Source organism: Centroberyx affinis, unplaced genomic scaffold (assembly GCF_046629955.1).
Source record: "Centroberyx affinis isolate AG114_WGS23_722 - 3 ecotype Tasmania unplaced genomic scaffold, CSIRO-AGI_Caff_v1 ptg000384l_1, whole genome shotgun sequence".
NCBI classification, from domain to species: Eukaryota; Metazoa; Chordata; class Actinopteri; order Beryciformes; family Berycidae; genus Centroberyx; species Centroberyx affinis.
In genome coordinates, this window is record NW_027279052.1 from 1,807 (window position 1) to 26,842 (window position 25,036).

A 25,036-nucleotide genomic window follows, 5' to 3' on the forward strand; every position below is an offset into this window, starting at 1 on the left:
CTTCCACTGTTTTGTTTATCCCGACACATTGCAACATTGTAACTCAAAATGTTTCATTCAGAGGCAAAAGGAGGACTTTGATCTCTTTCGCGCCAAACTGAAGCACTTTACAACGCGTTCCTCATTAATTTCGTTCACTAAAACGAAAACATTAGACGCTCTTCTGGGAAATGTAGTCAGCTTTTACACCGTTCAAGCGGCATCCTGTTCGGTCAGAGCAGCCTGGGAAAACGACATTACCTATAATGCCACTGCGACACGGAACCGCTATAAGGCAGCTGTTGACAGCGAAAGCCCTGCAGCTGCACAAGTTGTTTGATTAAAACTCATTTAACAGTATTTTCTTTAAGCTGGTGTGTGGTGAAGACTGTGCATTTGCAGTTGCCCGCTGCAAAAATGTCTGAATATCCGACCTTCCAGTACGGAAAGCCTCGTTTCGACCAGGTACTTTTATTTTTAACTCATGTTTACAACAGGAACTTCATTCATGTGACTGCAATGGGGGGGAAACTTTCACTTTAAACGCCAGGTATAAAGACATATGAACCATTAAAACTGACATTTAGTGAATTACGTGAATAACGTGATTTGTTTTGATGATTAAAAGTGATATAGTCTGCTATGTTTGCTCATATACAAGCCTTTCCTCATTTCAACCTAAAGCACAGCAATTGAGTTAATAAAATGCCATTATTTTGCTATGTATATGTTATTTCTCAATCTAAACGTGTGGTATACACTACCAGTCAAAAGTTTGAACACACCTGATTGAATGTACCATGTTTTTCATTATCTTAAAGCCATTTTGATCTAAAGGCTTCTACTTAAATGCTTGAAATTTGTTTCTTGGACAAATATAAATAGTGAAGTTGATCCTATGTATGGATTTCTTTCCAAGGCCTTTGCCTTCCCATCAAGGCAAAGGGCGGCTACTTTAAAGAATCTAAAATATAAGATGGTTATGATTTGTTTTACGCTTTTTTGGTCACTGCAGAATTCCATTTGTGTTATTTCATAGTTCTGATGTCTTTACTATTATTGTAAAATGTGAAAAATAGTAAAAACTAAAGACAAATGTGTGTGTCCAGGCTTTTGACTGGTAGTGTATGTTGTATATATCATGCACTCTTCATGTCAGAGTGTCAGCATGTCTACATTAGCGGTAATGAAGTGTTTCTGGAGTTTCTACATGCAGCTGCAGTACAGGTAGGTTCCCCTCTTCCACCAGTCTCACCAGTGTCAAACTGGGCTGCTACGGGGAAATAGCGGATATTTACTGAACAGATAAAAAAGAAAAAAACAATCTCACTATCACCCACACCAAGTTTATCAACCATCCATATGTTCAGAAAGTTGCAAGGCGCAGCAGTGTGTCAGCTACCAGATTTTTCATCCAAATTAGCAGTTAGTGTAATTAAATCTTAAATGAGGGAGGAACGGGCGGCGTTCATGGCTGCATGTTGTGTTGCTGCATCTCCCAAAATCATTCCTTATGCTCAGTTATGAATAAATGATTGAGAGGTATTTCTGGCACAGTCATTTGAAATTAATTGCCACTGGTGCGAGTGGATTCGCTCCTGCACTGTAAAACAGGCAGAGAGGAAACAGTTTGTAAGAGGTATTAATGAGGAGGCTCCACCTGCTGCGACAAAACAACTGGCACACTGTCATGTCACTATAAGAGCGACAGCTGTGGAAACGTCTCTGACTTACTTAGTTGTTTGGTCTATAAAATGTCAGAAAATGGTGAAAAATGTCGATCAGTGTTTCCCAAAGCCCAAGATGACGTCCTCAAATGTCTTGTTTTGTCCACAACCCAAAGATATTCAGTTTACTGTCATAGAGGAGTAAAGAAACCAGAAAATATTCACATTTAAGAAGCTGGAATCAGAGAATTTTGACTTATTTTTCTTGTTGGCGATTAATTTAATAGTTGACAACTAATCGATTAATTGATTAATCGCTGCAGCTCTACTCCGCTCAAACATACAATCCACTATTTGATTTGGCTGCCTGCATTTTCTGCATGATTTGTTCAGGAAGAGTCTGACGTGTCGATGGGAGATTGTTTGAACTTGGTCTGTTTTACTCCAGTCAGTACAAATATTACAAATGTAAACATTTTAAACGCCTCAAAATACAGGTAAAACTCGTTTAGGTGTCACATGCTGTCAGTCCTTGTGTCAAACGCTCAGATAATGAAGTTTGAAGTGGAAAAAAAAACAAAAAACACAAAATCAATAATGGGGTGACAGTGTTTCAGTGGAAGCCGCCAAATTGGGCCTTTAATTCAAAGATGGGACATTTTTTTTAACTTTCTCATTTTATTTTCAATACCTCTGTCATTCAGAATAATATTATTATGTCTTCTTCTTCTTCTCCTCCTTCTCCTTTTTAGAACACGTTTTTTGGCAGGTTCCGACACTTCCTGGATGTGATTGACCCCAGCACCCTGTTTGTGACAGAGGTACACAACATTTATAAATACATGGATCCGTCCTCATAAAAAGCACCGCTCTGTTTCATCCTTTTTTACACATTCACATCTGAGTACCTGCTACATACAAGCACAACACTTCTACTTTTTGGTCACTTTTTGGCCATTCCTATGGAGCTGTTAGGGGTTATGTGCCTTGCTCAGTGGCACTTCAGCAGGTAGTTGTTGTTTTTTTAAGGAGGAGAGAGCGTTAACCGTTCACTGACTCCACATTTTCCCAGCCAGTCTGAGGATTTGAACCGACGACTTTCTGGTCACATGCCTGCATTTCTGATTGAAGTTAGGGGGATTGTAGGGAGATTAAAGACATTGTACTTCACTTTAACAAATAATATCTATAAAATACAAAAGTCAATGGCTATTATGTATGGGAGAGTTCATACTTTATAAGGGGTTCCCAACTCTTTTTCAGCTAATGGCCCCATTTTGAGGGCAGAAAAATCCTGGGATCCCAACATTTAAAACCCGCATAAGTTGTGTGTTCACACTGTGACAATTACACATTGTACCAAGTTTTTTTTTTTTTTTTTTCTAGTTTAAATGGCTGTAATCAACTTCTGCACTTGCCAGGCAGAACTATTGTTGATTAACGGATAAATAGAGTCCGCACACTAGATAATGCTCCCATGAACATTTATTGGTATACCACCATGTGACATTTCGGGCACAAGTCCTTCTTCGGGCATGAAACAAATGCAGAGACACACCTTACAAATACCTCCAGGGGTCACCTGACAGGTCATGTGATTAGAAAATGGTGAATCAAAAAAGAAAAAGAAATACATAAAATAGTGAGCCCTGTAAGTACAAAGAATATGTACAATCAGCGGTGGAAGAAGTACTCAAATCTTGTACTTAAGTAAAAGTAACAATACCACAGTGTAGAAATACTCTATTACAAGTAAAAGTCCTGCATTCAGATTTTTACTTAAGTAAAAGTACAAAAGTATTAGCATCAAAATATACTTAAAGTACCAAAAGTAAAAGTACTCATTATGCAGCATGGCCCATTTCAGAATAATGTATATTATATTATTGGATTATAATTATTGATGCATTAATGTGTTCATCACTTTAATGTTGCAGCTGGTAAAGGTGAAGCTGATTTTAATGACTATATTTACTGCTGGGTAGTTTGTAAATTTCCCCCTGGGGATCAATAAAGTTTTATCTTAATCTATAATAATACATCATAATTTATTTGTTGATTATATTTTGTATTATTAATCTGAATATGCAAAGTAACTAGTAACTTAACTTATCAAATAAATGTAGTGGAGTAAAAAGTACAATATTTGCCTCTGAATTGTAGTGGAGTAGAAGTATAAAGTAGCAGAAAATTGAAATACTCAGGTAAAGAAGAAGTACCCCAAAATTGTACTTAAGTACAGTACTTGAGTAAATATACTTAGTTACTTTCCACCTCTGTGTACAATGAACCCTGTAAGTATAATAAACATGTACAATATATTCTAAACCACCTAAATATGCCATAACAGAATCATCAGGTAAATAAACCGTCATACTTTATAGCATATAGAGAGGAGAAAAATATGCTCAGCACGTAGTAAAACATATAACGCATAGTAAAAGTACATGTAAAATCACATGTAGGCTACTTCTGTCCAGCACCTAGTATTCATCGTGTTTGGATGTGTTTGCTTTTGTAACCTTTTTGCAGAACTATTGTTGATGAAATGAAATCACATTGTTAGGGAAACAAGGAAGCGGGGAAATCTGATTAGCTGCTGATACTAGACGACCGCGGAAAGTTCAGCTGGGGCCAACGTGTCTTAGCTGACTGTCTGACTGTAGGAAATCAAGGAGGATCAAACCTGTGACCTTTGGGGTTACGGGACAGTCTCTCTACCCGCTGTCGTAATATTTCCCCCGTTCTCGGCTGTGTTGTGGTAATTTTGTGGAGGAGTGACTGGAGTCATCGGTGTTCTGGGTAATGAAGCTGTTAGCAGGCTCTTTGGTGACAGTAATAGCAGCAGTGGCTCCTGGGATGTGAAGAGGTGTGGACATGTGGGGCAGCTGTGAGGGGCGGAGAGTGTGTGTGTGTGTGTGTGTGTGTGTGTGTGTGTCAGCTCCCCCCCTCCCACCTCACCCCACTCCCTCTACACACACACACACACACACACACCCTGCACCCTGCTGGGCCGGGCATAGCCTCAACTTGCCCCTTAATGATGAAAGTGGAACAGGGCCGGCTATGATTTTGCATACACACACACACACATTAACTCACACGCATGAAGATGATATCATGTGCACAGTCACATAAACACACAAAACACAGAGACGGGAACGAACACACACACACACACACACGCTCACCCACACACACAGATGGCAGGCTAATTAGAGCAAATTGGGCCATATGACCTGGTATTGTGCTCAGCATTAGCCAATGATCACACCGTAGAACGATGCTCATTACCTTTTAGGAAACTCATTTGTCAACTGAAAATCAGCATGGAAGTTTTAGCGAAATGCAATTATCGCACATTGAGCTGTGTGTCTTTGAGTGCAGAGGGGAAAAAAAAAAAAACCCATCTCTAAGGTGACTAGTGTTCAAGGTTCTCCAGGGAGAATTGCTCTTATTGACTTTGATTTTATTCATTTTGTCAAATCAGAAACGTCTTCAAGAGTGTGTGGGGCTCCTCGATCATTTCAAACGAGGAACTCTCCCTCCAGAGGTGACAGATGCTCAGGTAAGGATGCAGATATTCAACGTATTCGACTTGACATGAGTCGGCGGCACACTCAATTAGGAGTAAGTGAGTGAGTCATTCTGGTGTAAATGAAAATGATTTCACTTCGAAGAGCCTTTGATGAACGTCGTAAGCGTTTTTTTTTTTTCCTTCCCTTCTTGCTTCTTTGTATAGCTGTGTTATTTTTGAAAAAGGACACTGCGGTGTGTTCAGGGTGTGTTGATTGGTCAGAGAAAAAGCGGGAGAGGGGGATGTGGAGGGAAACCAGGTGTGTGTGAAGGGGTCAAAGGTCAGAAAGTGAGGGTTGCTATGGGCAACTACCTAAAAACACTGCCAAAATGTCTACAAACTGCATTATACTTTTGTCATATTTCTTAGGCATTTTGCTGACACTTAACATCCAGAGCAATTTATAATGAGTGTGAATGCAGGATCAGCTAAATTCCCACGTTATCAGTATTACACACAGACATCAGCTGACATGTTTTAGAAATATTTCACTGAATGTCCAATGCTAAGAAATGAAAGGTGGGCAGAAACTTTGTCTTCATTAAAGCTGTTTTTTTATTCATCTCTACAGCTTTGGCAAGCTCAGAAAATAAAGCAGGTAAAGACGTGCTGCTCTATCATTCTCTATCATGCTTCACTTTCTCTCTCCCGCTCTCACACACATACACAACACACACACACAAACAACTCTGTGATCATTATCTTTATTATCTGTGGTGGTTGTGGTAAGCTGTCACTGTATTGGCCAACACACTGACACGATTCTTTGCACTTCAACTTTGTCTGTTTATGCCACAAACATACAGGAGTGGAAATGAAAATGATGGAAACACCACATTAAAAACTTTAAATCTGAAGTAGTTAAATCACAGTTACAAAGGCAGCAACACAAGAGAGTCATATTAAGTCGAATGCCAATTAGCAGTATGTGTCGGCTTGGAAAGAGGTCTGAGGCGACTAGCGGAGTTCAAAAGAGGCCAGATAGTCAGTGTCTGAATTTCAGGTGCACTGGTCACAAAAAATTCGTCTCAAAGCAGTTTCAAAAATCATGACAGCATATGCCAAATACATGCGGACGACATCGGCAACGAGTAACAGAGGTCGCAGGTCAAAGCTCACCGACAGGGTCAGACAGACACTTAACAGGATAAATCCTAAACACCTCTATAACACAGTCAAAACTGGTGTTTATTGCAGGTCTAAGTAAAACTTTTTAACTATATCCTCAGGGTTCCTACGCAGGTCTGGAAAGTCTGGAAAAGTATTAAAAATGAATTTGATCATTTGCAGGTCTTGAATAGTTTGGGAATTTGAAAAAATGTCTGGAAAAGTATGGAAAATGTTGTGGTTCAGGTCCGATACACACATGATTATAGCTTTTATGTTGTTGTAGACCCACTTTGAGTCCACAGTTTTTGTTGATGTGAAGAATAATGTTCAGATAGAGACGCTCTTATTACCCAGCCGCTGTCAGCATGCACTATATCAAATACAGAACAAAATCAAATCCGGTCAAGAACATAGGGTCTGGGGAAAATATGGAATTTTAAAATGGAAACCGTGTAGGAACCCTGCCAATCATCTCACATATTCTGATATTTGTCGCTGTGAAGAACAATCTTCATCTATACAGTGATATAGTTAGCAGGGGCAAGATGTCTATCTGCGTAAATCATATTGAACACCAGACAAAATCTTCGAAACAAATCAAGGTCTGGAAAAAGTATGGAATTTTTTAATTGAAAATGTATAGGAACCCTGTATCCTGTTTTGAGGGGTTTTCAGTTGCTGTCACAAAAAATCATTGATAAAGCAAATATTCCACATTGCATTGTATCACAGTATTTTCGTTGCTATTAGCTGGTTTTTAGCTAGTCCAATAACAGCAAAAAGTGTCTTTCAATTTTCAACCTCGGAGCAAAGCTCACCTCCTGGTTTGACAAACCTCTCTCTACTCATTATAGTCTGATTCTAATCACTGCACTCTTATTGCAGGCCATCATCCACCCTGACACGGGGGAGAAGATCCTCATGCCCTTTCGCATGTCAGGTACAGTGGCTTGGTGTGGACGGGTTGTGGAGAGCGGGATTGTTACGTGGTCCAACATGGAGGCGGCGTTCGCCCCTGGGGACTGTCACGGCTCCACGGGGCTCTTCAGGTTGTCTCAGGCCTGGAAAAGGTCACGCTCAGCTGGGCGCTGATTAAAACCTCTCTCCCACGGTGACTGAGAGGTAGGCCTACTGTTGGGCCTCGGAAGAAACGGGAGTATTTTGGTCCGGTCTCAAAACACCTTTTTGCAAGGCCCGCTTTGAGCTGTCAGAGAGAGGGTGGGGGAGAGAGAGAGAGAGAGAGAGAGAGAGAGAGAGAGACAAGTAGAGGGAGAGAGAGCAGGAATTAACATGTTAAGACCTACAGATGTGTCAGACACATGGGAGTGAAGCCACCGCAGAGTCCTACTGATCTGTCACACCTGTAAATCAGTATCTGTACAGCCATGTTTCTATGAACGTTGTGATAGGTCACTTAGACCTTGGTATCATGTTCAAATATGGATTTAATTTATTTAAATCTGCTAGTTCCCCTTGCTGCATGAAATAATTTTGCAGGTTTTGTGTCCGATACACCTGTAATTCAGGTAGTGATTTGGCCTGTTTGGAATTCTGTTAGTTGCCTCATGTCGCTTTGAAAAGTGACATATAAAAATAGAGACTGACAGATGTCTTTTACAGCTGACACATACTGCTAATTGGCATTTAACTTGATGATGACTCACGCGCTGTGTAGCTCAATTTGTAATTGCGATTTAGTTATTTCAAAATTAAAGTCTTTATGTCTTCACATGTGGTGTTTCCATTATTTTTTCCACCCTATGAAGCACACTCTGCAGATTTAAAAGTGCCTGTACGATGGCTAAACATTTCCAATCTTTCACACAGTGACACATTAGTTTAGTCAAGCAGCCTCCATCTCTCCTTAATTGATAAGTCTTCATATGGGTCTGCATAATTAAGAGGAAGAGCAGTGAAAAGTATTGCAGATAGAGAAAAACAAAAAAATTAACGATAAAATATTAGAGAACTACAATCGAGAAAGAACATTTTGGGCCAACTGAGGATGCTCAACAATGTATGATAATATCAGATCTTTATGATCAGATCTCAAAAACTGCATTACAGTTACAAATGTAACTGGCTTCTTGGAGATCAAGACCATGATACATGATTGCTTCTGTCTCTTGACAGGTTTTATCCCATTTGGCACACCGGTGGTAAGACTACTTTGAAAATATAAATACATATAAACAACACAAAGCTATCTAGAATTATGCATAATATTAACTTCAAAATGCAGGTCAAGGCAAATCTTCTTGAATAAAAGACTTTAAAAAGAGTTCATAATGGAACAATAAATCTACTAAAGTGTTTTGGCTTAGCAGCATCATCTTGGCAGAGAACCTGTTTTCAGGATGAAAACATGTTGGTGGATTTTGTTAAAACTTTGACCCAGCCTAAAAAAATGCTTTTTAACAAGAAGAGTTGCCTTTGTCCAGATATTTTGACATGCAATATGTACAGTATTTCCTCCCCACAGAGCACCTTCTTCCCCTGTATAGTTATCCTACTGCATCATTTTAATCATTACTGTTTTGATATCTTACTGTACTGTTATATTACCATAAGTTACTTTTTTGATTCTCTGATTTGTACTTTCACATTACTTTTGTAAAGAGAGTTTATCTTTGTGTAGGTTGTTGGTCTCCTTCTCCCGAATCAAACCTTGGTGTCAACTATCTTCTGGCAGGTACAAAACCTTCTATTTCTATACAGACATTTCACAACTATATTATACGATATTCAACTCATTCACAAATGTAATCATTTTACCTGGAACTTTTTTTTTCCTTGTTTGGTGATGTGTGTATAATTAAAAGCCTTTCCTTTCCTTTCCTTTTATGATATATTGCTGTGTAGTGCTGAATAATAATCTTAAAAGTGCTAGCATTTTGTAGCATTGTGTAGCATTTTAACATCAATAAATCATTACCACATTAAAGTTGAGACAACCTAGACTATCGCTGAGGAGATTGGCAGCCTCTATCGGCCTCTACACTGCTTACATCGCCTACGCCGGGTTGGATTTCGTGGGAAATCTGCTGGATTGCTTTACGGCACAAAACAGGCAGATGGTGCAAAGAGTGAAAGCCTGCTGCAAAAATCACTTCCAACATGTTGATCCTCTTCAGTAAAGACAGAGACACCAGAAAGGGGGAGGGAGACAGTAGCAGCATCCTTTTTGGGACAGAAAGCACCATATTTATGGGGAAATGTGGTCTTCATTGTGAGAAACACTAGCACTAACAGTACCACTGGTGTGAGACAGAGGCTACCAGTCATCTCAACCATGGTCTCAATTGTTTACGGTAATTACACCAAGGTACCACAATTAATTTGACAATGATATATTGATGTTTAAAAATATTACATGTAGCACCTTTAAGCCACAGAGTGATACAATATGTCCTTCTTGACATGTATATTGCATAGCTGTTATCATCATATACTGTGCAAAAGGCATATGTCAAAGAAATCCATAAAGCGAAGATGCTTTCAAAACTAATGAAATTAAAAGTTTCTGAATATCAGAAATTTACAATAAACAGCAGTCTACTGACACACTAATGCAGAAAACAAATAAACATCAAGAAGACTTCTAAGACAAGACTAAGACATTTATATAAAAAATCTAGGGTGCCTAAGACTTTTGCACAGTACTGTACATTAACATGGTTATTTTTCCACCTGCCCTCCTGTTATCAGTGGTTAAACCAGAGTCACAACGCCTGTGTTAACTACTGCAACCGCAACGCCTCCAAGGTACTGTACCTGCAGTCCCATTTAGTCAGTTATAAACTGTATAAGTAATTGTTTCTGGCTGAAATGCATGAACTCATGTTTCCATAGTGTAATCTCTGTTGCCTTTGTTGCCCCTTTAGCCGGCTGCAGCTTCCAAATTTGTCCAGGGATACCTAGGAGCAGTGACCAGTGCAGTCTCCATAGCTGTGAGTTCCCATAATGCCTCTGCTCTGACTCATTCGGGTGATTGAATAGTTCCTGTGACTCGAGTGATGTCATCAAATAGGAAACTCAGAACCACCTATTGATCCATTTTATCAGCTGTTTTTTAAACTAGTTTTAGGCCAATATATTGGCCTGATATTGGACTTTTTACTACATACTGGATATTGTAAAAACAGTCGGAAAACCTGCAATGAAATTTTGTTTTCTTTACACATTTAGTCATTTGTTTAATAGTTTCTTTTTTGTATATTAATTCTTCATTTAAAGGCAGTATCCCAGAGTTTCCCATTGTATCCCAAAAAAATGGGGGGAAAAACACTGAATCCTTTTACATTTTTTGGCAAGAAAATGGTCAAAATGTTGAATATTGGCATAGAATATCGGCTACTGGCAGCTTCAGTCCAAAACAATATCCGTAACAGCATCGATTGAACCCTATTGTCAACCTCTTTGGCATCAAAGACTCAAAGCCAGTCGTAATGTCAAAAGAGTATAACACACACTCTCTCTCACACACCTGCCTGACACACCTCTCGGACACGGGGCTCAAACCGAGCCAATTACTGTTCCCGCTGGGCGCCCATCCGGCTGCTGCCCTCAGGCTTGACAACGGCAACAGGCACAGAAGATCGTGGGGTGTCTGGGGGGCGGAACGACAGGGAGGGGAGGGTGAGGGGGGCTGAGGGGGGGTGAGGGGGGGGGGGGTGGGAGGTCTCCAATTAAACCTCTGCTTTGGTGACGACCCCCTGCCTGGTTGGGGAGAGCCAGAGGCTGGACTGGTGTGGTGTGGTGTGTTATCCCAACCCTGCTGTGTTAATACAGGGGAAGGACTCACATTATTGAATTGTTTATGCATAGAGCTGCGTATTGTCGTCACTTTCCCTATGCCAAATTTTTTTTTTTCATGCTTTTCTGTGTTGAAAGCATGATTCATTAGGCGATATAGTGCCTGCATTCATGTTTATAGGATGAAAGTTACGCAGGGCACACTGAAAGGCTTCACACCCATTACATATTTACATATATTTAATGTGTCTGTGCCGCAGCACCAGAAAACATTGGAGCCCATGTTATGTTTGTATATGCAACTGGCTTTTCAATTAGTCAATTAATTTTCTCTATAAATTGAGGAGAAATTGGTAAAATATTTGAGATCCCGTTGTACAACTTGTACATTTTGTACAAGTGTTTTGATTCCCTTCAATGCCATGAAATTGATATTGATACTGATAGAACAAATCACCTTGGTGTCGATAGGTGTTGTTTTTCAACATTTGTGCCTATTACGACTGCTGTTGAAAATGTCATTAGATCATTTCTTCATGCATTTTGCCGTGTAGCACAAGAATGATAACTGAATCCTAAGCAAATGGGCAGTTATAGAGAATGAGTATCAACCTGTAAGTAATAGTATCCTATCTGCGTACCTGCTTGCAAGTGTTAATCTCAATATTACATTTTCTAAATGATTGGTCCTGTTGCTCAGTGACTGATCCTGTGTTTGCATATCTTAATGAAACGTGGCTCACATGGACTTACATGGATTTATCTTGTTTTTGGAGATATACGATTTCAGTGAGTTATTCTTCCTAATGTTTTTATACATATCAGTATCACAAATTATTGATCATACTAACGTTTCAGTCCCTCTGGACCTACGTCAAGAGTATTTTAAACAATTCTTACAGCAATGATCTTAAATAGATAATGCTCCGCCCATTCTGTGTGCACAGGTGTGGGACAATTATTCTCCTGTGGGTAAGAATTGGATGTGCAAATATATCCATGGAAAAAAATACATATAAGACACAAAACGAATGTAATCGGTCTGAAGCCTTTCAGTGTGTTATAATATTGTGTATGTATATATTTATTCCTGCTCAAACAGACATCTGAGAAGACCACTGCTAAACACAGAGCAGCTGCAAACATAATAATAAACAAAATACAAATTATTTTTGTGTGTTTCTGTGTCTGTGTGAATGTCTGTGTGTGTCTGGTTATTTCTCCAGGTTGGACTGAACGTGCTAATCCAGAAAGCCAGCCGGTTCAGCCCAACCACCAGGCTTCTGGTGCAGAGGTTCATCCCCTTCCCAGCAGTGGGTACGTCCAAAACATTCAGCTGACTCAAATGGCATTTGCAAATAATTATTTGTGTTTGTTTCAACTCACTTGGATGACCAGACGGGTGGACTTTACCACATCGGGACTGTTCAGATACTATCAGATGATCACAGAAAAGTAAATTAAATGATCTTTCAAATAGACTGAATTCTCTGGCAGTCATTGCGCTGGCCTGTTATGCTAAACTCCACCCATCGCGGGACTGATGTCATCCCAGAGATACTTAAAGGTGCAATAAGTACAAGTTTTCCTGCCCCATAGCACAACATTACCATAATATATCTGCAGGGGGTTGATAGGGTTGTTGATCAATACCAATGACTCAGCAATTACTTCACCAGGTGCTGAGATTTCTGGCTTTCAAAACTCATTTTCTGGCTTGTTTTAGAACAAAAACTCCCCACCCATTGGATTTTAGAGACACTCCCACTCCCCCCACCTCCCACCTCCCCACCACCACCTACTGGCATCTCCAACTGCTCAATGATGGAGGATGATGCTATGAGGAAGCACATTTCACATCACATTTCAGCTACGAAGGCTAAAAATCCTCATTCTCCAGCCAAAAAAAAGCAAATCACAAAGCAGTATTATTCTTCCAGTATTCTGCATGGTGACATATCACCTCATCACTAGACTCTTCGCTTACTCCTCTCTTCTGAAAATGTGACTTTATTATTTGTGTCGATACAGAGAGCTGTGGATGACGTTGCAGTTCCTTGGCTGCCAATAGAGGTTGATAAAAGATGACTTAATGCTCCATTAAGTTCTTCACAGGGAAATAAAGTGTCTTCATGTTTCAGTGATGATAGTCTGTATTAACATTTAATTCCTTGGGTCAAAGCTGCTCAAATGTGATTCAGTTAAGTTACATTTTAAAGTGCATTTCACACACCGGTGTCACAGTAACACTTCAACACAGCAAAACATTAAATGAGTACAAATGTGTAAACAATTGTAGACTGTGTGTACGTTAACAAATGCAGTGTGATCATTACAAGTCGCTGTACGAGAGCCAAATGCGGCCGGGCGATTTGTTTCTTTCTGCTCCTCATCTGCGCCGTTCCTTTGTGCTCTCTGGAGGCTGAGGGATGTGTTGCGGGCTTGTTATGTCAGACGTGTGTGTGTGTGTGTGCGTGTGTGCGTGTGTGTGTGTGTGCGTGCGTGTGTGCGTGTGTGTGTACAGCCACAAAGCCCGATTTTCATGTCACTCCCTCCCAAACACACAGTCACACCCAGGGGTATAGACCCATGTCCCAGAATGCCCCGGGCTGCTGGCTCGTAATTAAATTGTTTGCCCCCCCCCCCCCCTTCTTACCATGGCGGTTCTTCTAATTAAATCAACAGGTTTCTACAGCCCTGCCTTTGCCTGGTAATTGGCTCCTCGTTAGAACTCTGCTGCTGCAAACAAATTGGATAATTACCCTTAAAGTGGCGTCTATGTCAAGGCCTCATTTACCTGATTTCTGTTTGTTCATTGTTGTTGTTGTTGTTGTTTTGGTAGGCCCATATAAAAGGTAATTAAAATGGCTAATTGAAGCAAGAGAAAGCAAAGTGCCATTTGAATTTTCACCCGCTTGATTTTGTTTGGTTACTTAAGGGTAGATTTATTTGTAATAACCTAATCAAGCAGCGGCCTGTCATTCAATTAGATTATGAAGACCTTAACTGGAGGGAAAGTCGTGCCGGCAGAAATATGCGGGGATAATTAATTTGTTGTCTTCGCAAACATTTCTCATTTACTTGTGGTATTTATTGTGTAATTACGTGAAAAGATCTTTTAAGTGCTTGGATGCATTTCCATTAGTGTACCACTAGTTATTAGATGACAATTAGAATGTACATAAATGTAATTATTTCAAATAATTACAAATTGTAGCCACATATTTTAGCATTTAGCTTTACAGACTTTGCAATAATCAAGTCAATTTTATAATTACTTAGAATTTACTTTTTTTTTTTTCCAGTATTTGATCTGTTTGCTTTAGCTTTTGTTATTCCTTGCCAAAATCCCCCTATCTGTTCCTCTATTAATTGGTCTGGATAAAAAATCCCTTGTAGGTAAAAGAGCTATTTGCTCAGTCAATTGAATTCCTCTCGCAGAGCGACCTCCCAGCCCTGCAGCCCTAAGTAAAGATAACTCAGAATGCTGTTGTCTTAAATTAAAAAGGCTTGCGGCGCTACCACTAAACTCTCTAAAATGAGTTTTTCTTATTCCTATTAGAGTCAAGGAGAAAGGTCCATCTATATTAACATACATTTGTGTTCATTTTGTCCTCCGTGAATAAATCACCGGGTAAAAACGCTGCTGATGTTTCTCCGGTGAGCCTCGACCGGTCGTTCACCTTGGTTAGTTTGCCCGTTGCAGGAGATTCAACTCTCGGTTTAGTCAAAGTCGCATGTAAAGGAGCGGCTTCAGCTGCTGCATGGGCTTACAAACTGTACACAACACCACAGAGAGGGTGGCAGTGTGCTGTTTCATTTACATTTTAGGCATTTATCTGACAATCGGTAAGCATGTAGGGGTTCAGTGTCTTTCTGAAGGATGTTTAAACAGGACATTGGACACATTGGCTGTTGTGGGAATCAAACCTGTGACCTTTTTTATGACAGGATCGTCTCTCCAAACATTTGGGTTACATGACCAGTCATATAGCGGTGCATGAAAAGGTGGGCAGACTATGAATTCCAGCCAGGAATCACCATGAAGTGAACAACCACCTATATAAACACACAAAACCAAGTATTTTCAGAATAGTATTATTAATTGTATTATTAAAGATCCAGTGCAGTGATTTCAGCTCAGTCAGGAAAGGTTTGATGTTGATTTCTAACACAATGGGCATCATTTTGTTCAGTTTTTGATGGTTAGATGGTACAAAGCTTTAAGGACTGAGTGAGAGACGAACCTTCTACTGCAGACAATATTTCTATCTTTGGGGATCAAATATGCAGTGATGGAACTTCAGCACCCAGCAGCAATGAAGGCACAGAGATTCTGGCTAGTTTGGCAAGTAGCTGGCTGACTATTGTCTGACAGACTATGGGGCACCTCATTAACTATGCATACTGTTGACCAATCAGAGCATTCATTAAACCCTGGGTGTAGGTGACATAATTTATACAAGGATGTAGATTCTAAATCTGTTTGATTCTGTTGAGTTTTTCAAAGGCCAAATTTCTGCAATGCTGACAGTCATAATAATTTGGGTAACTTTACATTCACAGGTCCTTTGTTAAATTATACCATGAAGTTGAGAAATGTAATTCTCATTGCACTGAGTTTCTTGAAAATACGTGAGCTTAGAATTATAAGGTTCTATCTGGTTCTATCTTCAGGATAGTTCTGAGATATTGAGCTTCAAAGTTTTCAGCATCCTTTGAGTTAAATGGAGATGGGTCCTTTTGTTTTAGAAATTACAGACTCAAAAATCATTATTTTCCCTAACCCTAACCCTAACCCTACACCACACATACGTCAACAGGCACTCATAGAATAGGTTCATGCAACTAACTCAGTTTTGACAAAAAGGTCAGATAGAACCTTATAATACCAAGGTCACGAATACCTAATTTCCAGTTAACTTACAGCACCCTTATGATACTACAGTGTCTGCAAGGAATTTATATCATACATATTTGCGTTAACTTACAGGGATTGGTAAATGTTGTTTGGTTCAGTGGTCCTGGGTTTGATCCCCCATAGGCTGCCTTACCTGCCAAAGTGCCCATGAGCAAGGAACTTAACCCCCATGTGCTGCACCAGCTGGCCAACCCTGCACCCCTGATTTGCTCCTTATAAAATATATCAAATACCAAAGATTGATAAACTTCACTTTAGGCGGGTTCACCCTCTGCTTACATCCCTGCATGTCTTCTTCTACTGCTTTAATTCTCACCCCTCCACAGCAACTGCCAACGTGTGTAACGTGGTGCTCATGAGACACTCCGAGCTGTCGGAGGGCATCAGCGTGCTTGACGACAACGGAAACGTGGTGGGAACCTCCAAAGTGGCTGCCAGGCATGTGAGTAGAGATCACTTAGCTCTGAAAACAGTATATCTGACGCTGACTCACCCTGTACAGTTTTGTAATAATTGGTTTAATGGTATGCTTTCTGTAGCGAACACAACATAGTTTCAGCTGTGAATGCTAGAAATGAAATTCACCCCTCACAAATGAATATTTAATGTTATTTGATCAATAAAAGCAAAAAAAAAAAAAGTTTTCTTGGAATAGCAGGCACAAAGAGTGTCTTCTTCTTCATGTGTTGATTTTTACGACAGGCACTTTTAGAGACGGCCCTGACCAGAGTGGTCCTACCCATGCCCATCCTGGTGCTCCCTCCCATCATCATGGCTGTACTGGAAAAGTAAGACACATTGCACTACTTGATTTTAATCAGGATCAAAGTACTATTTGAAATGGATTTAAATAGTTTGATTCTCAAATTGATTGAGCTTGTCTGGATAGTCTTGAGAGACGATATAGAGGGGTGTGGGTCTGGGATGACAAAATTTGATGGTGACACTCTTGGATGCTGGAGGTCTAATTCAGTTAAACAAAACATCTGTGATGGGAGGTAAACACATTATAACACCAGTGAAATACCTGCACTCACCCACCCTCCTTTCCTCTAACATTCAAGCCGGGTTTCAGTGTCTGTGTCTGGGGGAGAAATTGGAAAATCCCCCAAATTGTATTATTGAAAATTTCTGGTTTAACAGAACTTTGATTGCTTCAAAAAAATGCAAACGCTGCCTATGCTACATCGCAGACAGACTCAAGCAAAGGACTCAAATAACTGACCTCATTATAAAGTCAAATTTCACAAGATCACAAGATGGAAAGAATTGTCTCTGTGATCTTTCCATTTTTTTTAACCTTTACGTACTCAGAGAAGATTTGCTGAGTATATATTATTCAGCAAAGTCCTGCATCACATTCATTCAGTCATAGAGCTGCCCATTACATCACAGTCTCCTACTGTTGCCCACTGGGAGCTCAACAGCACTTCTTCACCTCCCCCCCCGACTCTGATTTTCTTCAACCTCTTGATCACACTCCCACTTCTCTAATGCTCAGGCTCCTGTTTTAGCTCCTACAGCAGGACCGGAAGATTCCTCCATCCTCGACACCGCCATTGTTTGATAAACCCCCACAAGTAGCTGAACCCTTTTGACCGTCGAGATTCTCCGTTGTCTGATATGACTGTAATGAAGACTTAATGACGCGATGTGTTTACACGGACGTCCCGTGATCGATGGCCTGACTGTGCCTGCGGTGTACCGAGGAATGCCGCCACCTTTGTAAATCCTTGACAACGCTTGTCTGAACTGCTGCCCAGGTGTGTTTGGGATTCCTGGTAGCTGAATGAGTGAGCAGCAGGGGGGTAGGGGAGGGGGAGTGAAAAGAGAGAGGCTGGGACAGGGGTTTAGGGGGCTGTCGGGGTGACTGCGGTTGCAGGTGAGTAGTGCTCAGCTATCCTCCATGTCAGCTCGCCTTCACTGGCTCTCAATGGAGCGAGAACAAGGGGACAGAGAGGCGGACCTGGGCGGCCCCTCGGTGATGGATTACGCTGCTGAGAGCAGAGTCGGGGCGGTGACAGCAGGACTTCTGTAGCTGCAAGGGCTTCCAGACTCTGCGTCGGGTTGTAGACTAGAGCAGTGGTTCTCAACGTGGGGTCCGGGGACCACCAGGGGTCCTTGAGGACATCCCAGGGGGTCCCCAGCAAATTGATGAATCGTTAAACTTCATTATTTCATTTACAAGAACAATTACAGAATGTAGAAGAATGACTATTTTGATCATAGTTTCACTGTTATGTCTCTACCTACAATAAAGATAGTCATGGAGTTCTGGACAAAATCATATCTAACAATACAAATATTCTCAGATTTGGGTCCGAGAGACAAAATCTAATGTGGACTACATTAGGGGTCCTTGATATGAAAAAGGTTGAGAACCACTGGACTAGAGAACACTGATGCACTTTAATGTTTTAGTCTCTGGCTACGTTTACATTCACTGAGAATTCTCTTTTTAACCCAGTTACTCAAACAACCTGGTTTTCGGGCAATGCATGTAAACTAGGGCTGAACAATTAATCGAAATTTTATCGAAATCGCAATATGGCCTACTGCAATTTTCAAATCGCAGGAGGCGCAATATGTATTAAATGTGTGTCAAAATATCATTTCAAATTAAATATTGTGGTGCTGCAGAGATGTCCTGGCCTACACATCATATTCTACAGACTTAAGAAAACATCTTTGTTTGGTACAGATCCCCGCAAAAATCACACCATAATCATTTTAATACGTTTGTCAATGAAAATGAGAATAATGATGTAAAAATTATCATTCCCTCTAATATCGCGAATCATATCGCAATTGCAATATCAGTCAAAATAATCGCAATTAGATATTTTTTCAAAATCGTTCAGCCCTAATGTAAACTTAACTTGGTAAGAATAATTCAGTTAAGCTCAAACTCCGACTATGAGAAACCCGAATAAGATGCCTGGCTTACTCATTATCGTCAGAGTGCTGTTGGCTGCAAAATTGTCATTTTTGCCAAGGTGAACCACATGAATCGTCCTGAATCGATTCACTAGCTTCAGACAGTCCTAAAGTTGAGTTAGGTAAAAGAATCGGTCTTCAAGAAAGCATTTTGTGTGATGACAGCTTTACTATTATCACTTTGGCCGTCTGTGCAAACTCAGATTCACGCAGCATTGTGGATACGTTTTGATGTCATATGATAGAGAGGTAATGCACATCAAACATTTTTGAGAGGTGCTGATCACTAAAAGTAAACAGGAGAAAACAAGAAAAAGTGTGTCGTACACTCTAGCTCCATAGAAAATACTCTTTATTAGATGATGTCAACATCGCCGCAACACTGCAACATCATCTAATAAAGAGTATTTTCTATGGAGCTGGACTGTGCGACACAGTTTTTTTTGTTCTCTACATTTTGATGTCAACAAGAAACATCTCCTACTTGGCATCACGGAATGTGGAAGTGTGTCAAACAAGTGTCAAACACTGCAGCTAATTCACTGATGTCGGTAGTTTAGTTTATTAAGATCCCCATTAGCTACAGCATTGCAGCAGCTATTCTTCCTGGGGTCCACAAAACAGACTTTACATAGTGACTATGCAACCATTACACTTACATCATAACACATAACATTACAAAATAAACAGGACAAAGACTAGAACACACACACAGACAACAGAAGTTCCTGACAATTCAATAATCAGAATATATGAAATAGTCCGTTTCACTCCAGTGTCCCATCACATTTCAAATTATAATACGGTCCATTTCACACTAGTATTCAATACAATAATCAAAATACATGAAATTAGTCCGTTTCACTCCAGTTTCCCGGTCCACAAACTCAGACCCTCCACGCCTACAAGACACATCAACACAATCAAAAATATTTGTATTTTATTCAAAACTTAGCCAAACTAGTTTCTACATCTTTTCAACGTCTCTAGTCAAAAGATGCTGTTTTACTAAAATTTTAAATCGAATTTTACTGTTTTTTGTGTGATATGTCTAGCGAGTAAATTCCATTCATGCATAGCTCGGTACATGACCGTTCGTTTGATTGTGTTTGTCCTTGCTTTCGGTAATGTAAAATCTCCTCCTATAGCATGTCTGGTAGAGTAGTCATATCTATCTAAACTGGGAGATAAATTCCACGATAATAAAAAGTCCAAATTATCAGTTATATTCACACTAATACAATCATTCTCATTAAGAAAAGCGAGCAATATCTGCTGCAGTTAACTAGTTTTGAATAAGGAGTCCCATTGAGTTAAACACATCATGAACGCTTCTGAGTTGTAGCAATGAGATGCCATCCAGTTATTTTACTTCTTCCAGTATTGGGATGAACGCAGCGTTATTATTTCTTTCCCCTGTATGTAAAGAAACCTGCTCAGTCAAAGAGAGGGAGCTGGCGACCGCATCTTATTCAAACTTTTTTTTTTTTCTGGCGGACCGTTCTATCTGTGGGCGAAACACCTCAGGTGGACAGGAACGTTCTGCTAATTGGTTTATTCGTGGCGACAGGGATGTGCAGCTGCAGGGTATCAAAGCCGCATGTAAACAGTTTAATCTGAATAAGACTTTAACTGGAATAGTCGAGGTACTCTTGCACAGAATAGTGGCATCAAGTTTGGAAAATATCAAGTATTTTCACGTCTTTGTAAGGTTTTCAAACCCCTGACTCCTCCTCCCCACCTCTCGCCTCTCACATACCTCACAACTTTTTCCCATTGACTTTTCTCCACGTATTCCAATTCCCTCTTAAATGTGTGTGTGTGTGTCTGTATGTTTGTGTGTTTCTGCATGTGTGTGTGTGTGTAGCCTAATTAAACCATGGCAGCCATATGTGTTAATGAGCTCCCTCATTAGGCAGTAGCTCTCCTCGTTAGGGGGAGAGGCGTCGCTAGCGGAGGAGAGAGGGAGCGGCTCTTTCTGGGGCTCCTGCTGAGTTCGCTGTCCCACACACCGAACAGGGGATTAGCCTACGGAGGGCAGGAAGGAGGGAGGGGAGGGGAGGGAGGGGAGAACGGGCTGGCTAGGCGAGAATATATTTCAGTTGTTGGATGAAAACCACGCGTCTCCAGGAAGTCTGTCTCTTCAAATTGAGAAAACAATGCTGCTTTTCTCATTGAAGGCAATGTGTTTTTTTGTTTTATTTTACAAAGGGTTTGTGAAAGGTTTCCGCACACCAAAAGGTCATTTAACGTATGCAACAAACAAATGACAATGTAAAAAACTCTAAATAAGTGAGAAAAACACCAAAACTAGGGTTATAAGCTTTCTATCTGACAGTAGCAACATGAACTGCAAATATTGAACCTTAAAAAGGGACACGTTCAGGTGTTATTAAACTGCTGGACCACATGGTTTTGAGAGTTATCCACCGGTGGATGATATGTCTCTGATTCCCCCTGCAGGCTCCCTCTCCTGCAGAGGCGGCGGAGGCTCGTCCTGCCCGTCCACAGCCTGGTGTGTCTCGCTGCCTTCGGTCTGGCTCTGCCTCTCGCCATCAGCCTCTTCCCACAGCTGTCCCAGGTCCTCCATTTTGAAAAAACCTCCCCCTCTACTGACAAATATTTATCTTCCTTAAACCAATGCATCATAGTTTCCCCTGATGGTTTCGGTGGTAATGGTGATGATGATAATGATGATAGAAAAATCACATTCATGTAATGATAACTGCCTGTTTTCAAAGTGTAGAATTAATGATAGTTGTATTACAATGTGTATTTATTGGTGTACAGCAAAAATCTTGTATTGCCAATGTTTTACAGTGATTGACAGATGATTTTACAGAAAGTTTCAGTGTTTCCGCCAAGCCATTATAGAATGCAGTTTAATATTACGAATGAAAAATGCACAGGTGTCAATAATTTTCTTAAACTAATACATGGAAAAAAATATTTAAGATTGGTTTCAAATATACAAATATATCACCTTTCATCACAAGCCTGTCTCAAAGGACTTCACAGAGAACGAGCCTCACTAGATCTGACTAATTAACAATCAATCACAGAACAGAATGATGCAATACAGCATGCAACAACATAAAACATGCAAAACAAAGCACAGGACACAAAATAGCATGTTGGAAAGACAGAACAGTGTTGCCTCTCCCACTGACCTTTGACCTTCAGTGAAGACGAGGAAAACTCCCTAAGAAAAACCTTAACTTGACCTAAAAGCTTTAACTTGGCAGACACTGGAATAGATCTCATAAATGGAAATATTACTTAAAGCAAGATAAGATACATTGAGAGCTCCCTGTGTTTGTTTTTTTTGTTTTTTTTGTTTTTTAATTCTTCAGATACTCCCTATATATTTCAGTATTTGCTTTGCCCAGGTCTGCCATGACTTGGTTTCAGTGTCTGTTGTTGCTGACTGAAGTGTCCTGACCCCTTTAACATTAACTAGTTGAGATCCTCTCCTAATGAGGCGTAGCCCTCTGAGACTTAACCTGCTCTGCGATGATCTGTCCAGCCCGGAGCCCCTATCGCCAGTCAGTCATTCACGCAATCCAGGCTAGCAGGCTGGAATCTAACTTTAGCCTCTTGCCTCAGTATGTGTCATTCTACTCATTAAGCGGCCATGGCATGATTTCATTTTTCACTCCCGTCTCTTCCTCTCTCTTTGTCTGTTCTCTGCCAAATGACTTGCTGACACAAGCCAGCCAGCTCTGGCTTTAAAATGTTTAGGATTTAATTACCACTGGAAATAGCTCAGACAGCCATATGGCAAAAAACTTCAGACATATGTGCCGCCAACAGTCCTGTGAAAGGCAGCCTCCCGTTCCACGGCGCTGCCTGTTTTTCTCTCACAAGTCCTTTTTGCACTTTTGTGAGGATACCAGACGAAAAAAACCTCCCCAAAAAGCAACATGAATGCCCCGCTCTCCCGGACCCCCCACCTACTCAATTTGTCCCACTTCCCCATTTCACACCTAGCAAGATGTCTGATTAGGATTCTGCCTCCGAGTCACAGCCATCTGTCTCAGGTTCAAATATTACGAGTTGCAAACCTCAAAATTGGACTTTAATCAGCCAAATTGGCTCTTTTTGCACATTAGCAGTAAATGCGGAACATTTAAGGCCTTTAAGAAATGTTTAGATACAAATGAAACTGTTTCAAATCTTTAAGTGGCGATGCATGAAGATGACGCACGTGCCTTCGCATGAACATATGTAAACATGATATAGCTGACGGCACGTGCCAAATATTGTCATTTGCGCTATTGACATTTTTGTTGTTTTGCTTTGATTCCCGCAGATCGATGTGAGCCGACTAGAGCCAGAGATTGCCATGGCAACAGATTGTAAGATCGTGACATACAATAAAGGCCTGTGAGGGATCTATATCACCCAAGACATGAATTTATGTGTCACCGCTCATCATGAAAACCCTCTGAAGCTGGTAGAGACCTTGGTAAATAAACAGACTGACAGGTAATCAAGTAATGACTGCATTTTTTCCCCTTTAAGGTGATAAATAATTGTTGCCTTATATGCAGTTACACATAATGTGCAGCTGTGTTTAGACTGACATTGATCGTATAACTACATATAAAACTGTGTTTACTCTCTGTGATAATGTGATGAAGCTGAAGCTACATGTGTAACTGTGAGAATTTAGTAGCACTGTGGACTGTAAGTGTAAATACTGTGAGAGAAACTGGGATAAATGACTGTGAAGTGCTGTCATGCATTTTTATGAACTGTGCAGACCAAAAGAAAAACTCAGAGGTTTTTGATCAGTTTTTAATTTAATTGATAAAATTCTACTAAGTGGTTAGTTTGCTTGTAATATTTTCTGATTTTGGTAACACTTTATTTTGATAATCCAGTGTTGATGCTCAACTATCAGGTGACAAAAAGTCTATTTGCTTCATCTTTACAGACTATGTAACCATAACCCTGACCCCATTTTAACCCAAACCCAGATATATCTATATAAGATAATATAATATCTATCTATAGTATAATTTTCACACTATTGTGAGTATCATCTGAAACTCAGTGGACTTTTTAGTGACAAATTAGAGTCACTTGATAGCAAGTTGTATATCAGCAGCAATGGACTATCCAAATAAAATGTGACCCAATTTTTTATTATTATTATGTTTTTTTTTTTTTTGTTCCCTCAAGTCATGCAATGACTTGGTATATCTATATCATTCAACTACTTCAAAAACCCAATATTTGCTTTGGCCCTGTCCCACTTTAATCATAATAGAGTGGATTTCATGTACTGTCATGTACAAGAACTGTAGTTTGCATTAAGTTCTTAGACTTAGAAACCTCCAACTCTGTAGAAACTGACACTTATATACACAGTAATCAAATAATAACAAAATTACCCAAAACATAAGTCTTGGTAAGTTGATTTTTATTCTGTAAATGGGTTATTACAGCCAAAGCACTTACGTTACCATTTAAAAATGCTGCTCTGTCTTATGTAATCGCACCTGATTCATATAAACTTTCTGTTATCTTTTGTCGTAATCTGTGTGATTAGTTTGTTTGCATGGTTGCCAGGGCAACGCTGCACACTAGGTTGCGGTGCAGGGGAAACCTGACAAGAAGCCACATGCTGGATCAGTGGAGGATGCTAGGTGTGAGTGGAGGCTCACAGCCCCAGTGAGGCAAATACAAACAAAACCCATTGAGAAAACACTTGACATCTGATTTCATCTTTTTACTGTGAACTTTTTACTGCTGAATCTTGTGTAATCAGTTTTGAACATAAGGGATTTCATTCCAACATGCTAAATATGTTTGTTGCTCAATATTTCAACAATACAACATATTGTATCATCTAATATGTCATTGTTTTGTAAGTAGATGCCTTAAATTAAACAAGAGCTTCAATAATAATCCATAGTAAATTTGATTTTCATGCCAGCAATAATTTTGTCAGTTGTTTTTGCAATTTTAAAATGATGGATATCTCATTTGTATCTTGTGTTTATCATTTTGAAAACCATGTTAAGCTATAACTGAAGGATTTCATTCCAAAATGATATATATTGTTATTCATTTTGGGAAAAA

The 25,036-nt window shown here is 40.0% G+C and overlaps 1 protein-coding gene across 2 annotated transcripts; it reads left to right on the forward strand.

The window, feature by feature from the left end:
* The first annotated feature begins 325 nt into the window (after positions 1–325).
* Positions 326–24,843, forward strand: sfxn5a (sideroflexin 5a). Of its 2 annotated transcripts, none has more exons than XM_071515959.1 (14): positions 326–444; positions 2,399–2,467; positions 5,137–5,214; positions 5,795–5,821; positions 7,219–7,273; positions 8,467–8,492; positions 8,972–9,025; positions 10,042–10,098; positions 10,218–10,283; positions 12,315–12,405; positions 16,336–16,451; positions 16,712–16,797; positions 21,407–21,527; positions 23,259–24,843. In XM_071515959.1, exons 1-14 carry the CDS (start codon positions 397–399, stop codon positions 23,334–23,336), a joined length of 972 nt encoding a protein of 323 aa, XP_071372060.1. In that variant the 5' UTR covers positions 326–396; the 3' UTR covers positions 23,337–24,843. The 2 variants fall into 2 exon arrangements, with proteins under 2 accessions (XP_071372060.1, XP_071372059.1); XM_071515958.1 differs by having other exon boundaries at positions 21,410–21,527.
* Positions 24,844–25,036: the final 193 nt, after the last annotated feature.

What these genes read in the sequence shown, in the direction of transcription:
- sfxn5a (XM_071515959.1), top strand. Translation starts at nt 397, where the DNA reads ATGTCTGAATATCCGACCTTCCAGTACGGAAAGCCTCGTTTCGACCAG. An exon ending in AAGCTCAGAAAATAAAGCAG is followed by an intron (nt 5,822 to 7,218) that starts GTAAAGACGTGC and finishes CTCTTATTGCAG; the next exon opens with GCCATCATCCACCCTGACAC. An exon ending in CATGCCCTTTCGCATGTCAG is followed by an intron (nt 7,274 to 8,466) that starts GTACAGTGGCTT and finishes GTCTCTTGACAG; the next exon opens with GTTTTATCCCATTTGGCACA.